General features: G+C 37.3%; 1 protein-coding gene across 2 annotated transcripts; it reads left to right on the forward strand.

Annotated features, from left to right (window-relative positions):
* Positions 1-2,136: 2,136 nt before the first annotated feature.
* LOC109101383 (matrin-3-like) lies at positions 2,137-16,157 on the forward strand. 2 transcript variants are annotated; one of them, XM_042738616.1, is made up of 21 exons: positions 2,137-2,288; positions 4,834-5,719; positions 6,098-6,159; positions 7,477-7,515; positions 7,624-7,727; positions 7,946-8,007; positions 8,727-8,843; positions 9,010-9,135; positions 9,217-9,378; positions 10,315-10,439; positions 10,519-11,107; positions 11,672-11,792; positions 12,408-12,427; positions 12,528-12,650; positions 12,889-13,017; positions 13,721-13,843; positions 13,928-14,058; positions 14,143-14,434; positions 15,101-15,254; positions 15,551-15,666; positions 15,844-16,157. In XM_042738616.1, exons 2-21 carry the CDS (start codon positions 4,955-4,957, stop codon positions 15,895-15,897), a joined length of 3,414 nt encoding a protein of 1,137 aa, XP_042594550.1. In that variant the 5' UTR covers positions 2,137-2,288; positions 4,834-4,954; the 3' UTR covers positions 15,898-16,157. The 2 variants fall into 2 exon arrangements, with proteins under 2 accessions (XP_042594550.1, XP_042594551.1); XM_042738617.1 differs by having other exon boundaries at positions 2,169-2,288; positions 4,946-5,719.
* The last annotated feature ends 1,884 nt before the right edge of the window (positions 16,158-18,041 follow it).

Consider the following 18,041-nt stretch of genomic DNA (forward strand, 5'->3'; position numbering starts at 1 on the left):
TGTCTGTGAGAGCATCGGGTACAGCAGAGGTGTTCATTGATTGGGGGAAATGTTTGTGGCTCAGCTCCCAAAAGATGACTCCAGGCCCCACCTTCTGCTCCTCGATGGCCAGAGCTGCCACGTCTTCAACCTCAGCTTCCTCAGTCTCATGAAGCAGAACAACGTGGAATTCATATGCTTTCCTGCGCCGCAGCCGACAGCCAACACAGCTCTGTTTGGGAGCCTCAAACACAACTGGTGTGAACTGTGAAGTGAGTCACAAGTGAATTCAGCAGCGTGCAAGAATGAAGTTGGCCAAAGCACATTATTGTTCTGTTTTCATGGACGTGTGGAAGAAAACTGCCACTGTTGAACGAGCCAAAGATGTGTTCAGAACAACAGGGATGTTCCCAATAAATGAGTTTACCTTCATTGGGCATGAAAGCACCACGCTATCCGCCGAAGACGCCGCACATTGCAACCCTGATGAAGTGGCATCATTCACAGACTTTGTGGTCATACAAAAAAGCCAAGACAGTACCATATTTACAAAGAAACTCAGAATACCTTCTTTATGATCAACATTTAAAACAAAGAAATGAACAGAATAAAGCAGCCACCTCCTACAAGAGAGGCTGCTTCATAAACCACGGCTCAGACGGTGATCTGAAAGCTGCTGAAGCGTGGAGCAGATGCAGGAACTGTAAGGCCTGCTACCATGAGTCTTGTGCAGAAGAGGATGATGGAGATGGTGATAATCAATAAACTGAAGCGTGGAAAGAACAAGAAAACACATTCACATACGATTTCTGAAAACATTGGAATTTTATTCAGTCACGGTCTGGTGATTTCAAAATAAAACGTGTGTTTAAATAAAAATGGTGTTAAAATAAATTGCTGTGAGAATTAAATATCAGCTAAAATTTTAAGTAATTCATTAAATAGAGCCTCAAATTAAATTTAGAGTCCATTAATCCTTGGACACATCTTAAACAGTCACTATTTATATAATTTATTTATACAAAATTGTATTTAATTACTAATTTGGTTTAATTAAGGGTACGTACTCTGGACTGTTCCACTATAATATTACACTAGAATATTACAGAAACATCTAGAATGTTCACATCCTTGCAAAACTAATGATGGAAGTTCTAACCTAACCTGAATATTTACCAAAATATTGATGCTACGTGAAAGTAAAGACTACGATAATAATTGTACTATTACAGAAGAACCACAAAATTTTTAAAAACTTTTGCTACATTCATTGTGTTATGTAATTATTAGATTACATAATAGCACAAATTAATCATTTGGACTGCCGACTTTTTATGAATTTTAATGCTTTACCAGCATTAGTGGGACAGTAGAATGTATGGTTATATGTCTGTTTCTTGTTGTGCCATCAATGCACCCTGCAGGACGTGGCACGCTGGAGCTTTATTCTTTGTCCTATAGGCTCTTAGTAAACTCAAATCAGTCACAAATTAGTCACAAGCAATGACTTTAGTTCATCAGAGCTGCTTTATTAGACCTATCCCTTTGTCTTACCAGGACCTTAACATTTATGTACTGGGCCCAAATGTTGTGCATTGGTGTGCCCATAAGCTCCAAAAAATTAAGTCACATTTTCTGTTTCATGGCACTATTCAAGGGTTACAAAACCAAACCCGCGAGATGAGTTCTTTCTTCTGTCTTTGCACACTTGCACTTAACAGATGGATCCGAATGGCTGGAATACCATATGCAGCACTTGTTCGGTCACATCTGGGTGCACAGCATTGACAAGCAATGACCTCTGGTCTTTTTGTTGACCGTTATCCTCATCTGAAGACCGATTGTAGGACATTGCTATTTTGACTGTCCTTCAAAGAAGATTATTTTCTGAAAGCTATTAGTATAAAGCACACATGATGTGTAGATGCTTCAGTCAGGTCAGGCTGATGATATAAACTGACTGCTTTGCTTCTTTTGTTCCAGTCTATGAATATTCTGAAATCTGATTAGTGGCATCACAGGCCACGTGGCATCCAGAGTTTTATTGTTCAACAGTAAAAACAATTAAGGGAATTTTTAGTATTGTGATATAATAAATAATAGCAATATAAATTAGAAGAGTGGCTTTGGTATTAGTTCTGACGAAAACCAGCTAGGGCTTTTATTTTGCAAATCACATCGGAAGTGAGGAACGCTTTCGTAGCCATTTCCGCCTTCACGTCGTGCGCAGTTGCTCTAGCCGTTGATCGCGTTTCACTTCGTGCGACGTAAAGGACTTCAACCCAAAGGTTTGGGAAAAAGACAAAAATGTAAGTAGACACACGGTGCATTTGAATGACAGATGTGATGTTATACGATGTGTGTTTTAAGTACAAACTTTAATAAACCCGAGCTGCAGAGTTACGCGTTTAACGGTTGCGGTGTAACGTTAGGGCCTAGTCGTGCACGTTTAGACCTGTGGCCTTTTATTTATTTATATAGTTTTTAATCATCCTAATTCGTCCATGTGTTGTGTTTAATGCGGATGTAGCTTGGATTAAGCTTTAATTTAAGATAAGTATTTACACAGTTTCGCGGTTAATGTAGGTCGAAGGTCCTAAAAATGAGGTGAATGTTATTATCGTAGCATCAGCTGACACTTTCGTTATTTAAAGCGGTAAAATACGTCGTTTTGATGTGTTTTCTGGGATATCTCTTAAACACTTGTAAGGTTTCTGTCCAAGACATTCTCTGAATTTCTTTCATCTGCACCGAATCTGGATAGTAGTGCCATTGCCATGTTTACACATTTGTGTTGATTTCATATTCTGCCTAATGTTTAATATGCCCCACTCCAGTTCTGACTTGCACTGTGCTGATGTATTTTCTTTACTAATGCATATAGTTTCAAACTAACTTAATCAGTATTCTCCACACAGTCTTAAGTAATGCCATAAAACATTCAAATCTTATCAGCTGTAGCTATTTTAATGCCTTGCATCATAGTGTTCTTATCTTTCCACCATCCTTTTCTGGTCTTGTCATCAGTTTGCATTGCATCACTGCGCCGAAAGTCTTAAAACATAAGAATACATGCATACAGACCCTTTCCACTTCTCATGTTCAGAATGCAAAAGTCAGTAGTTCCCGCCCACTTCTTCAGCAGCCGTTAAGGAATTGTTTTTCCCCCTCTTTCGTTTTCTGTCTTGCCATGAATTAAACAAACGAGGTGAACGACAGCATTACAGACTTTGATTTGAAGCAGAACGGGATTTGAGAAACGGACAAAAAGACAAAGGTACAGGGCTTTGTACTTAAAGGCTTTAATGAGGGAACTGTGAATAATCCCATAAACAATATCAAAAAAACAAAAAAAAAAAGCAAAAAATTTAAAATAAAACTTTACAAGTTAACTCTACTATTTTATAACCTTACATTTGGAGAAAATCAAAAATAATTTTCACTTCTGGAACCCAATTCCTTTCCTCCAACTCTAAAAGATAAAATCTATTACTTTTCTAAGATTTTGCAAAAATAACTAAAAAAAAAAAAATCTAGATTCCATTAGACTTAAAATGTTCCTCATCAACCTGAATGTTGTATTGCTTTAATAAAATGATTACAAATTATTAAAAATGATAAAAACACATTAGGCTTAGATAATGCAGTTTTATGTGATATTCTTCCATAGCAAATTGTTGATACAAAAACAGCAATTTGCATTGATTGATACACACATACATGATTGAAACTCTACTGACCAATCAGATGTAAGGACTTTTTTGTAATTGGAGGAGTAACAAAAATACGTGCAAGTTAAGACTTTGAAGAATTGTTAAATGCTCTTCTATTTTTATAAGTTGTGTTTTTAATTACCTTTTTCTCACATATAGTACCTGCTGTTTTTGATTGTTTGTGTCCATGTGAAACTTTCATTCATTTATACGGTTCATCAAAACTTATGCTTTTTCTGTGTTAATCAGTTCAGTTGATTTTATCGTTCATTTTGACATTTTTTTTTTGTTTTTCTTCAATTGGTCTATTTTTGGTGTTTTGGCCGTACAGTAACCACTGGTTTTATGCTAATACTGATACCGCAAATGTCTGCCTGTTTTATAAGACACACTTTTCTCATTTCAGCTTTCAAAAAACAGAGATGACAACCTTCTGAATAAAATAATAAAATAAATAGCTTGTCAAGTGAGACACCATTATATGTATATATATTTTTTTCCCCATTTTTGACATTTTTATACCATCTTTTCCATTACAAACACTACAGTTTCAAGTCACAGTTAATGTGTAATATTTCACTTTTCTTTGGATGAAGATGCATATCTTGTTCTGAAAATCCTGTGCTGTCTTTGCACACCATGTGTTTCACTTGAGCCCAACTATTGGCTGTTATCGAGACCTCTTGATGCCAAATTATTTAAGTGCTAAAGTTGATTAGCTTTATTTTGGTTAAATTTGTTTCCGTGCGTGGATTTCTGATTTGTAGTTTTTGGTCATGCAGTACAACTTAAAGGCATGAACACTATCTCTCCCTGGTTCTCTCCTGACCAAGAAACTGCAATACTTTCCCTGTCTTTCCCATCCACATTTAAGGATCTAAATTAGATTTTTTTTCTCCCTTCAAAGCTCTTCTGTACTTTCCCAATAAATTGCTCTTCATGGTACTTATAAATCTTCATTTTATGGTCTATTTGGTCAATGTACCAAACTGTCCATTTGTACCTCTGTCATTTGTAAATAATTTTGACTTCTGTTACTTGCATTGTATGGATTTGTGGAGCTCACTGTCTTGCTTTCCTATGCCACTGCTAACCATTTCGCGAGCATGCTAGAAATCATTGCTCCATTGTGTTTCTGCAGACCTGTTTCATTCTGGAGGAGCTCTCTTTTCTCGATCCAGGCTTAAATCAACGGATTGTCTTTCTGAGGACTTTTTGATTTGCTTTGTTCCTCTCTTTTTCCACTCGTCCAGAGCGCCGTCATGTCCCAGAAACTGACCGGTGATGATGCTCAGAAAGGCTTTGCTGTTGGCCGTGGGCTTTTGGCAGCCGCCGAGACTTTGAACTTTAGTATGGGCGAGACACACTCGGACCCCTACGGATCGTCTTCCCAGTCTCATGGCATGTCTGGTTTGGGTGGAGGGGAGGGAAAAGACCACGACTCTCAGTTGTCCCGCCGAGCGGGCAGCCACATTGGCAATACCATGAAACTGTTCGCCAGCCTAGGCCTGTCGCCCACCGATCTGGACGCGCTAGCGCAGGTTCCAGAGGAGAACATCAGCGTGGAGACCTTGCCCCATCTTATCATGCAACTAAAGAACCGCAAGATGGAAGCCGGCCGCCGCATGAGTGGTGACATGTCGACCCTTTCTTCTGAGTCTTCGTACAGAGGCGGCCGAGACGATTGGGGCGGCTCGCAGGGCGGAAGATTGGACCGTTCCGGAGGGCAGGCTCAAAGCCGCTCGCAAGGCGACTTCGGTTATACTTCCACGCAAGAATCGTCCGGGCGTGGATACGACATGTTAGATTACAGCAGCGGTAGCGGCAGAGACCGCCAGTATTCTGATCTTTCCCATGACTCCTACCGCAGCCTTGGCATGTCGACGTCATCGGCATCTGACGACATGTTCATGCAGAGAAGGATGGGCACCCCCTCTCAGGGAAAAGTGCAGGATTTCTTGGGAGTCATGCCTCTCATGTTTCCCCATGTGTGCTCCCTTTGTGATTTTGATGTGCACTCTGTCATGGTGAGTAATTCAAGCCGCTTGTCTTCTGCACACACACTTCTTTCTTCTTGAGTCCTGCTTATTGAAGAAGACCCTCTTTAAACATCATTTGTTGCATTTAAATCAGTATCAAATTGGAGTACAAAAAATTGGACATGAACTGTTGTTAACTGTATTACTGACTTCTTGGTCTTTATGCTTGGCTTCAGTTAGGACAGTTATTATGTAGACCTCTTTTCAGGTCCATACCAGTACTCATTTGTTGCTCGTACTACTAGTCAGAAAGGGTAACTTGTCAACTTTGTCAAGCCTTGAATTGTTTTGATCTCACAGCATGTACAAGCAATGTTGTTGTATTATATTAAGGTTATTTTTTCCTTCTTTCCTGTGTTTGTGAAGGAATGGACTCAACACACGAATGGGATTCGTCACTCTGAAAACCGCAGACTCCTTCTGCAAATGTAAGTGAAAATTTTTCATTCAAATGTTAATGGTGTTATTTAGAAACAAGCCTAAATTTCACATCCGGTAGGTACAGTTCCACTTTGGGCCTTTTGGATCACATATTATACAAAAGTTTATTTAAAACCTTATTTGTTCTTCTGCATAATCATTTTAATTTAAGTGGCACTATTCTACTGACATAAAGGCAATAAAGGCAAAGTTAATAAATAACAGAATTTTTACTTTTGGGTGAACAAAACTTTTCAGACAAAAAACTTATGTTATTTCAACTTAAACTTAAAAAATTATGTAAATAATTCTCAATTGTATTGTTCAAATTAAAATAAAGTAAAGTTTTTCTTGCATGCTATGTGAACACACACACACACACACAATCATGGACCTGATTCAAAAAGGTCAAGTGGTTCTGAAAATAATGGTCACTTGTATTGTTCACTTTTAAAATGGCTTCATTGGAAACTAATGGGAAGCAAATTTCATCTAGTGGAAACGTTTGGTATTGCACCCAAATAAAATCTACTGAAAGCTACCTTTTTTTTAATATCAACCTCAAATTTGAAACATAACTTTAGATTTATGCCGTTGAAAATCATACATCTTTACATTAAATAATAATAAAAAAAAACATATTTAATTAAAAAATTTAAACTTTTTTTTTCAATCATCATAATAATAAAATGAAACTTATTTGATTTAAAAAGTTTAACTTTTTTTTTTGCATCATCAATCATCTTCTAAGTGTACTCTTTAAAAAGATACCACACTTAAACTCCAAAGCATTCAAGAGTTATGACAGTTTAAGATTCAATTTTTTTCTTTTGTCTATTCTCAAAAAGTGGTCAATAGGTAATAAATGGATCATGACATTGAAATAAAAAAGGATCATTTTTTGACTGCCACACAAACAACACCAGAGGGTTAAAAAAAATTATGAAGAAATTCAGTTTGTTACCATGACTCAATCAAAGTAGACCCCTCCAATTCATAAAGATAGTGACTCTAACATTGTAGCTATTTATAAATGCATTCATCAGCCTACTCGTAATCTAAAAAGCAAATATAAAGAGTAAAGAAAGCAAATATAAAGAATCTATCTCTTTTTTGTTGTTGTTTTGAATGAAGCCTTAGAGTTGATTATCGTATCTGCGAACCTGTAATTCTAGTGCATTAATAAGTTGCCATGTAGGACTTCTAGACATGGTTGCTAACTTTTGCTCTTGCAGTGTTTGAAACTGAGTTTTTCATTCATGTGTTAAACATTTAGAGCTCAGCAATTCAAAAGGACCTGAAAACTGTTTCCTGTTGTTTTATAGGTACCCAGACTGGGACCCTCAGTTGCCCTCTAGTCGCAAGTATGTTACTAATTGTTTTTCAAATACTTTTTTTCATAAGTGTGATGCACCCTGCTTTTTACGATTAAAATAGTTGCTTTAGAGCATTAAAAATAAATTTTTCCCTAGGTCGACGTCCCTTTCACTGGAAACGAAAAGTCGTTCAGATGGCTTGTTGGGGGCGGCTCCAATTGGTGCCAGTCTACAAAGAACAGGGATGAGCTCCAGCTGGGGTAAAGCTGTGCTATCTTTTTGCTGAATCAGCAATCCACTTTCATTCTGTGTTCTTGAGAGCAGTCTGTAATGTAAATGTCTTCCTGTGGGTTTCACTGATTAACAAAAACAGTACAGTGAACTTGAAGATGACAAAACATTTTCTTGTGATGCATTGGCTAATTTGGGTCATTTAAATCAGTCTCAAATTTTAAATAATTTGATAAACTTTTTTCAGGATCTGATTCCAGTATGGGAACGACAAGTAAAATGCCATCGTATTCAACAGTACCACCCAAGGTAATAATGGACTGAAAGTTATTTGTTTTTTATTTTAAGATGTTAAAGGTGCTGTATAGAATATAATTATGCTAAAGCATACAAATACCATATTATAACAGATATTTAGGATACATGCTAAGTTCACATACTTGTTTCTCTGAAAAACAATGCTACCGTCAGTTATTCTATTTTAAAAATTTGTGTTCTGTGTCGGAATTCCTGTTTTTGTTTTGGTCTGTGTGACTCCGCCCACTGCCAGTTTAGTCAGTAGTATTTCAATACTCCGGGTTGCCAGTTGTCTGACAGAGATGTATGTGGATAAATCAACTCAAGTTACATTATAAGGATCACAGTTCTAGCAGATCTATCTAAAAAATCTCTGACCAGTGGAATATGTGGATAAATCAACTCACGTTACATTATAAGGCTTGTTGCCTTTTGCTATCAGTTGCACTCATTCCTGTAGTGCATCCTCAATCTGGCAACCCGCTTGAGTGTCTAGTCTGAGGAAGAGGGTGCAGGAGAAATTACTCTTTAGTATTTTGAATTTGGACTGCAGTTCCCATTTCAACAACTAGATGTCTATTAAATACTGCACCTTTAAAATTCTGTAGCATTGAAATGCATCTGCAATTAACATACTGATGTATATATAATCAGGACATTATTTTTGAGATCTTTTGATTAAGTGGATGGTTATCTTAGTGCTTGTACACTTATGAATGTTTTTGTTTTAGATAAGAAGTAGGGTGGTCGTAGCAAAATACGAAAGGAAGCCGTTGTCTCCAAACAGCCTGTTTGCCTTGGCAAAACCCTTTGGCACCATCTGTGAAAATCTGATACTGAGGAACAAGGTAGTACCTGTCCTGTATATATTTGAATGGTCATTCAAGATCATTCGAGTCATGACAATGACATTTTACCTAAATTCGGAATGTGAAATGCCCATAATTGGTATCTGTTCTGATTAAGTAATGCCATGAAGTTTATTACATTCATTATTTATTGTATTTTTCAAAGGCTTTCCTAGAGATGCAGACTCATGAGGAGGCTTTGGCCATGGCTAATTATTACCAGCGTAAACCTGCCATTTTGCATGGGAAAGAGATACACATTTATTTGTCAAAGGAACTGATGGTTATTGAGGTAAGAATGTTTCTTTTAAGAGTAGAAGTTATACATATCAACCAGTCAGCTCAATTAAGCATATTTGCTTTATCAATAAAGAAAAGTGGAAGGCCGGACAGAGAAACAAGGCCCGTGAAGAGAGGAGTCAGCCAGGTGGTGTTTTTCTCCAATTTACCACGAGGTAGTGATAAGAAAATGGAGCTCCTCACAATAGCTCGTAGATTTGGCACAGTCGAGAAGCATCTCTTTCTAAATGATGAGGTAAGTTACATATGCAGCATGCATCTTTCAAATATATCCTGTTTCATGGGTTTCTTTTAGGGCTGGGTAAAACTATCCTAAATTATCCCAGTATGTTTTACGGCCCTAGCAGTAATTTGTTTTTATAACAAAGGAATCATCATTTTAAAACAGAGTCAGCAAAAACTGCATTCAAATTGTTGAACATTAATATTATGCATTTGGCAGATGCTTTTATCCAAAACGACTTGCATTGCATTCAAAGGTACATGAATAATGAAATCCATGACCTTGGAGTTGCTAGCTGTTTGAGCTACAGAAATCATGTTAACATTAAGCTTTGGTCATTGTCATTCATTTTGTGAACAAAGAAAATATTTAATAATAAGTGCCAGTGTAACAGAATGTAGTAATAAATGGCAGTTATAGCATATTACTAGCATACTGGCTATTTATTAGTACTTGAAAGCACATACTAATGCCATATTTTGCATGACAATATTTTAGATCCTTTAATCCTACTAAACTTAACAGCTAGCTTATAACTATGAATAAGCAACAAATTAGGAGTTTATTGAAGCAGAAGTAATAGTGAATAGTTAGTTAATAGTGAAAATTGGACCTTAAAATAAAGTGACCAATATTTTTTTTATGAACTTATTTTGAGTGATGACAAATCAGAATTTTCAACTGATTTTTTAAAATTGAGCTGATTTGGAGAAATCTAACTTATTAACTCGAGTAAGATTTATAGAGGATGCTATTAACATCTCTGACCTAGAAATCACATGCTTGCAAGTCACAGGGCATGGAGGGATTACAAAACTAATCTAAGAACACAGTCTACAGAAAACTCCCTTGAAAAGTTTGTTTGGCTTTACATTGCAAATACACTGTGGATATTTGACACGGCACTCAGTTCTGAGCTTTTTCTCACTTGCACTTCTTTTAAAACAGGCATTTGTGCAACTGAGCAATCCTGAGGATGCAGAGATGTTGGTGAAGTACTACACCATCAATCCTTTGACTCTCAATAAAAGATCCATTCGACTGAACATCTGCACAAAGTATAAGACTCTAACGTAAGTTGTCCTTTCTTATCCAGAGAAACAACTTACAACTTTAAAAAGAAAACAATACCAAATGTGCTTGATGTTCCAGGGTCCCACCAGGCAAGGGCGAGCAACCAAGGGAAGCACCTCCCCGTAAGAGCAGCACTAGCAGCAGTTCCACCAGCAGAACTGGTGATAAACATTCATCGAAGACCCAGAGGTCCTCCTCTACATCCAAATCCAAAGGGAGCTCTGTTGAGAAAGAAGAGGAACCAAAGCCTGAGGAAGCAGAAGCCCAAGGCGATGGGTCAGGAGACGAAGATGCTGATGTTATGGAAGCACGTGATGGAGACGAAGAGGGTTTTGAAGAAGCAGATGCAGAAGATGTCGAAATCTCCTGTGATCCAGAGCAAGCCACTGAACAGCAAGAAGATATTGATGACACCAATGTAGAGGAGGAGGAAGAGGAGGAGGAGGAGAACCCTGAAGCGCAGCAAGCCAGAGATGCATCCCATGATGCCGAGACAGCAGAGAACCAAGAGGACTCGGAAGAAAAACAGGAAGAGACTGAGGTGGAGGAACCTGCAGCATCTGAAGCAGAGCAGGAGGAGAGCACCACTGATCATCCTAAAGACCTCGAGGAACAGAATGAGGAACAAGCTGAAGATGAGGGTGCTGAAGAGGACAGTGCAGAGCAGGCAAGACCTTTGGCACATATTCTGAAATGCCACGGCCTAATTCTTTGTTGCTGGGATAGTTCTTAAAAAATTTAAATTGTGTTATTTACTTTTGAACCTGAAGAAATATTCATGTTGATATTTTCCACACAACAAAAGCATACAGTTTCCAGAGGCTGTCAATCTCCAAAAAAGGACCAAAAACAGCTTCATTAAAAGTATGCAGTAAAAAGTAGCATTACATTTACAATAAAAAGCTCGCCACTGTGGTTGTCAGAAATGACTGAGGATTGGCCACAAGTGTATTTTGGCACTCAGTCCGATCCACTCTCAGCAGAGAGTGTACACTTTTAACCAAATTATTATTTTTTTTTTTTAATAGTCCATATCTCATCTGTTGTATTCCAAGTATTATAAAGCTTTACAGTTGTATGAATCACTTTTATGCTTTTTTTGTCCTTTTTGGAGTTTGACAGCCCTGATCACTATTAATCACAGCATGTATATTCTTTTTAACTAGTTGAATATAAATTGCATGTTTTTCACTCTTTTGACCTGCATTTGACTCTGTGTATCTGCTTGTAGGAGGATCAAAATGAAACCGATTTTCCTGAGAACATGGATGAGTTTGTTACTCTTGATGAGCTAGCAGAGGAGGAGGACGCTGACAAACAAGACTCAAGGTCCAAAGCTAAAAGCACATCAGGTACTGCTCTTGAGCAATGACAATGGCTTTAGTGTTAAATTAGTTATAAATTGTTAAATAAAAACAGTGTTAAAATAAAAATGTGAAATCATATTTTCAATTAAATCTGCACTGTCGGTGCTCATGACTGTCATCTTTAATTAGCTAGAACAAACAGAAGCGAGGCTGACACCCAAAAATTTAAATCTATTTTTACTTTACCAAATAATGTACATTCACTCAAAAGGGATCAGCAAGAATTTTTTTTTTTTTTTTATTCAAAATTAATACTTTAATTGTCCAAGGATGCATTAAAAGTGATATTTAAAACTTTTCAAAATAAATGCTGTAGGATATTAGATTGATTTCTGAAGGATCATGTGACACTGAAGACTGGAGTAACTATGCTGAAAATTCAGCGTCGCATCCCAGGAAGTGATATTATAAATTGATGTTTTTACTGTATTTCTGATCAAATAAATGCAGCCTTGGTGAGCAGAAGAGACTTCTTTCAAAAACATTGAAAGTTTTGAAACTTTTAATTGGTACTGTAATCTTGAAATAGCTATTGATTAAACAGGTTTTTCTGTAGCTAGTCCATTTAAATGATGCATCTTCTCATCTTGTATGTTTCAGGAAGCTCCAAGGATAATGGAGTAAGTCACTTATTTCTTGCATACTTGAAAATTAATTAGCAACCAATATCTGTAAACTTACTGGTTGTGTTAGATATTAATGTGTGTTCTCTAATTGTAGGGATTGAGAGTTGTGAATGTCGTTGGGTTTAAACGTGGCTACGGTTATCTGGATGAAGTCCTTGCTCTTGCAAAGCCATTTGGTAAAGTGGTGCGGCACCTGGTTTTGGATGTGAGGCCTGAGGTAACAGCTCTCAGCTCTGTACTGTTCAGGCTACCTCATTCATAACAGCTTTGCTGTAGCTATCCAAAAATGAATGCGAGATTATTCAGTAATGTGTGTATAAATGTTTCTTGTGCATTGACAGGCGGTTTAATTGATTGCAATTTGGCTGGAGAGAATGTTTTTGTTCATTGTCTGTGTTCAGTGAATTATTCTCAAATAGCCTGAAGGTTGCTGTTTTTTTGGTGTTCTGTGTTAGGCCTTTCTGGAGCTCTCCAATGAACAAGAGGCAAGAGCAATGGCTAGTTTCTACAGTGGAAATGTCATGCCATCTGTGTGTGGAAAGCCTGTGAAGGTCTATCATTCACAATCCTATCCAACCATCCAGGTAAGACTTGGGCTTATTAAAGGGATAGTTTACCCAAAAAATTAAATTTGCTGTTAATTTACTCACCCTGAGACCATTCAAGATGTTGGTGAGTTTTTTCTTCTTCTTTTTTTTCAGTAGAACAGTAAAGAAGATTATCTATAACTGTGCTCCTTGCTGATTCATATCATTCAAGTCAGCAGCTGCCTGTCTTTAAGAATAAGAAAAGCATATCAAGGCACACACAATTAATACCCCCCTGGCTCATTATGATATATTGAGAACTTATGAAGCAAAACAATCTGTCTGTGCAAGAAACTGAACACTACTTACATTATTATCTCTAATCCAGAGCCTTGGGTAAATGGTCCGGAGTGATGTTTGGTTTGCAAGCGAATCATTCTTTTGAACTGTTTTTTTTTTTAAACCAGTTCATCAAGTCACAGATGTACAAGTTAGTTATCCGAAAACTCATTTCCTGATTCCTGACAGTCACTCCGACTGAAAATGAGCCAAAATACTATTAATGGCTATTAATTTTGTGGTCACTGACATAAACGTTTCAGAAAAAAAAAAAATCACCTACATCTTGGATGTCCTAAGGGTGAGAAAATCAACAGCAAATAGTCATTTTTGGGTAAACTATCCCTGTAACTCATCTGGAATACTGCCTTTGAATCTAAAAGGAGCAGAATCTAACACTGTTTATGTGCAATGTCTACAGAGCGGCAGAGTCATCTACATTCGTAATATTCCACCCTTCAAAGGCTCAGATGCCTTAATTCTAAAAATCGCAGAACCATTTGGAAAAGTTAAGAGATACTTTCTGAACCGAATACGCAATGAGGTGATGTAAAATTTTGACACTTTCTGATGGATACATAAGCAAAATAAATATGGTGTTTATAATATTTGTGGTATTTTTGCTCAGTGCTTCATTGAGATGGAAAGATGGGAAGATGCTGAGAAAATGGCAGAGACCTACAAGGAAAATCGACCTAAATTTGAAGGCAAACGACTGCTTGTCTACATGAGCAGGAAATATAAGCAACTCAAAAACGGGTCAGTTGGATATTCAGATTCCCTTTTTTTTCTTTCTAAAGAATCTTGCATGGCATCTGTTTTGACAATATAATCTTCTCACAGACACAGACCTCCAAGCCCAGAGTCTGAGGACAAACGGCCGCTCAAGAGGGAGCGCTCCGGAGAGTCTGAGACCCAGAGCAACTCCTCCGGCAGAAGTAAGAATAAGAAAGAGGAAGAGCCTTCTGTCAAGAAGATGAAAGTGGAAGAGCCTGTCACTGATGAAGCTGAGAAAGAGGAGAGCCAGGAAGAGAAGGAAAGCCAAAATGTTCCAGCAGAAACCGTTCCTGAAGTGAAGAGCGAGCCAGAGGAGGAACAAATCAAAGACACATCAGAGCACCAGAATATGGAGACTGTGAGTGACCTCATTATTTTTGTTTATAGCATGAATATAGTCTTGTTTGTCATTCCTTTTTGGTTGAGGTTAGCATGCTTATTTATGAATGAGCTCTCGCTTTAAAGGAATAGTTTAAGGAATAATTTACTGAAACTCATCCTCAGGACATTAAAGATGTATATGAGTTTTTTTTCATGGGAACTGATTTGGTGTAATTTAGCATTACATCACTTGCTCACCATTGGGTCCTGTGCAGTGAATGGGTGCCGTCAGAATGAGAGTCCAAACAGCTGATAAAACATCACAATAATCCACACCGCTCCAGTCCAATAATTAACACATTGTGAAGCAAAAGCTTGTAAGAAACAAATCCATCAAAACGTTTTTTTACATTTTTATTATGGCTACAATCCATAATCCATAATAACGCTTCCGCCAGTGAAAAAGTCGTCACATCTGAAACAGGAGAGAAATATGCACAGATCAAGCAGTGTTTATAAGCCAAAACAGTTCTAAACAAATATATGGGTGGCTTTTGATGTGAGAGAACAACAGGGGATTGACTTATTATAGATTATGGAGTAATATTTTGACAGAGATCTCAGTCCAGGCAGTAGATAAAAGATTTTTAAAAATGTTGCCAACAGGATGTACTTGATTTATCCACTGCTTTCCTTTGCCCAGGAGCCACAAGACGAAGAGACTGATGCTACTCCCCCTGAATCAGAGAAGAGCGTGAAGACGACTGAGGAAAAACCCATTACAACACCACCACCTGAAATAAAGCTTGACACTAGCCATGCTACTCTTGAGCCATACGATCCTAATGTCCCAGTGGGTAAGATGGCTTTGGTTTTTGCAAAGAAATAAGTTTGATGTAATAAACCTATGGATTTAGTCTCGTTCACATAGTAGTGGTCTTGTTCAAGTAAGTGGAATAAAACATCACATAAATATGGCAATAAATCAGTTCGGCTTGCTGCTAAATGCTTCAAACTAATCTATGAATGTATTATAAAAACCTGATGTGGCTTAGGAAAAATATTGGCCATTTTAGTCACTATTTGTGCAATATAGTCCTGATAGATAGCTTGTAAGGAGTCTCATTAATGAATTCCATTCGACCCGCTCCAGGTGTGGAGTTTGTGAAGATGGGATATTACTGCAGAGTCTGCTTCCTGTTTTACTCGAATGAAGACACTGCAAAGAAGATCCACTGCAGTAGCCAAGCACACTACGATAAGCTTAAGGTGACCATTTCTTTTCATACTCATCATTCTGTCACTCGTAATGCACTAACTGTAAAACTTTTTCTCAACAGAAATATCTGGAAATGGGGTTTCACTTACTTTTATTAGTAAATATCAGAATTATTGAAATAAACTGTTCACGCTGGAGCATCTCCTAATATGTCTTTTTCTCAACAGAAATATCTGGAAAAGGAGAAGGCCAAAGCACAGAGTAATGGAGTGAAGAAATAAACTGTTCACGCTGGAGCATCTCCTAATATGTCCTTTGTGCTGTGTTTGTGGGATTTTTTTTTTTTTTTTCTAAAAAAAGATTAGACTGAGGTTTCGCTCTTTTTAAAGTAGTAATGAAAGCTGACACATTCATAAATCATATTCCTGCCTGTTCTGTTATAGTGATTTAGATGTGAAGTTTTAACATTTTACGCCTTAATTGCTACTACTACAACTGTATTCATTTTCCTTTCTTTTATTAAATTTCAGCATTCCTCAGACTCTGACTCTTTAATTATTTTTTTCTATTTAGTTCGTATTCTGTGAAAGGAGAACCTATTCATGTCCCCATTTATATACAGTAGAAATTGTGAAAATCAGTTTCTCTGGTATATCATTTAAAGGGTTAGTTCTCCCAAAAATGAAAATTTGTCCTTGTTTTACTCACCCTCGAAGCATCGTAGGTTTATGTGACTTCATTCTTTCAGACGAATCCAATCGGAGTTATATTAAAAATTGTCCTTGCTCTTCCAAGCCTTTCAATGGGGTAAGCCGGTGTTTGTTGTCAACAGTTCAGAAGACGTGAAATAAAGTGTGAATAATAAATACAAATCTGGATATTTATCTTCTATCTTATCATTAACTCCGAATGGATTCGTCTGAAAGAATAAAGTCACATAAACCTACGATGCTTCGAGGGCGAGTAAAACATGGACGAATTTTCATTTTAGGGTGAACTAACCCTTCAAGACCTAATTTAGCTATGCATGATCAATTGATTAATTATAACACCACTATTTAGAGATACAGGTGCATCTCAAAAAATTAGAATATCATGGAAAAGTTCTTTTATTTTTTGTAATTTAATTAAAAAAGCTAACTTTCTTGTATTCTAGATTCATTGCAAAACAAACTGAAATATTTCAAGAGTTTTTTTGTTTCAATTCTGATGGTTACGACTAACAGCTTCGGAAATTAAAGATTCAGTATCTCAAAAAATTTGAATATTCCATTTTGAGCTTTATTATTTCGATTGAGGGCAAGCCACAGAGGGTCATTGCTCAAAGGATAGTTTAGAACATGCAACTACAAATATGGGGAAAATTTCTGACTTGACAGTTGTCCAGATCGCAATCCCCTTCACAAGGAGGGCAAGCCACAGAGGGTCATTGCTGAAAGGACTGGCTGTTCACAGAGTGCTGTATCGAAATATATTCATAGAAAGTTGACTGGAAGGAATAAGTGTGGTAGGAAAAGGTGCACAAACAACAGGGATGACCACAGCCTTGTGAAGACTGTCAGGAAAAGCCAATTCAAGAACTTGGGAGAGCTTCACAAGGAGTGGACTGAAGTCAGTGCATCAAGGGTCACCTCATACAGACATCTTCAGGAAATGGGCTAAAACTTCAAAAATACTACAACCAAGCCAATCATAAAAAGAAAACAACGTAAGAAGTGTCTCACCTGAGCTAAGGAGAAAAAAATGGATCTGTTGCTCAGTGCTCCACAGTCCCCTTTTCAGATGAAAGTAAATTTTGCATTTCATTTGGAAATCAAGGTCTGGAGGAAGACTGGAGAGCCACAGAATCCAAGCTACTTGAAGTCCAGTGTGAAGTTTCCACAGTCTGTGATGATTTGGGGTGCCGTGTCATCTGCTGGTGTTGGTTCATTGTGTTTTATCAAGTCCAAAGTCAATGCAGCTGTCTACCGGGAGATTTTAGAGTGCTTCATGCTTCCTTCTGCTGACAAGCTTTTTGGAGATGCTGATTTTATTTTGCAACTACTACTAACTGGTTTGCTGACCCTGATATAACTGTACTTTTTTTGCCAGCCACCTTGCCTGACCTGAACCCCATAAAGAATCTAGGGGGGTATTATCAAGAAGAAGATAAGTAACATCAGACCAAACAATACAGACGAGCTGAAGGCCTCTATCAAAGCAACCTTGGCTTCAGCAGTAATTTGCAGTAATTTGTGCAAAAAAAAGCCCCAAGTATTAAGAGAAAATTTAAGCCTACTTTGGAGATCTTAAACATTTCTGGTTTGTAAATCTTTTTTTGACTGCTCTTTGAGAAAATATTCTATTTTTTTGAGATACTGACTTTTTAATTTCCCTAAGCTGTAAGTCGTACAGAATAAAAAAGAAAAAAATACATCTTAAAAAA

This window comes from Cyprinus carpio, chromosome B14 (genome assembly GCF_018340385.1).
Source record: "Cyprinus carpio isolate SPL01 chromosome B14, ASM1834038v1, whole genome shotgun sequence".
Taxonomy (NCBI): Eukaryota; Metazoa; Chordata; class Actinopteri; order Cypriniformes; family Cyprinidae; genus Cyprinus; species Cyprinus carpio.

What these genes read in the sequence shown, in the direction of transcription:
- LOC109101383 (XM_042738616.1), top strand. Translation starts at nt 4,955, where the DNA reads ATGTCCCAGAAACTGACCGGTGATGATGCTCAGAAAGGCTTTGCTGTT. An exon ending in AGGGATGAGCTCCAGCTGGG is followed by an intron (nt 7,728 to 7,945) that starts GTAAAGCTGTGC and finishes AACTTTTTTCAG; the next exon opens with GATCTGATTCCAGTATGGGA. An exon ending in AATCCTATCCAACCATCCAG is followed by an intron (nt 13,018 to 13,720) that starts GTAAGACTTGGG and finishes CAATGTCTACAG; the next exon opens with AGCGGCAGAGTCATCTACAT.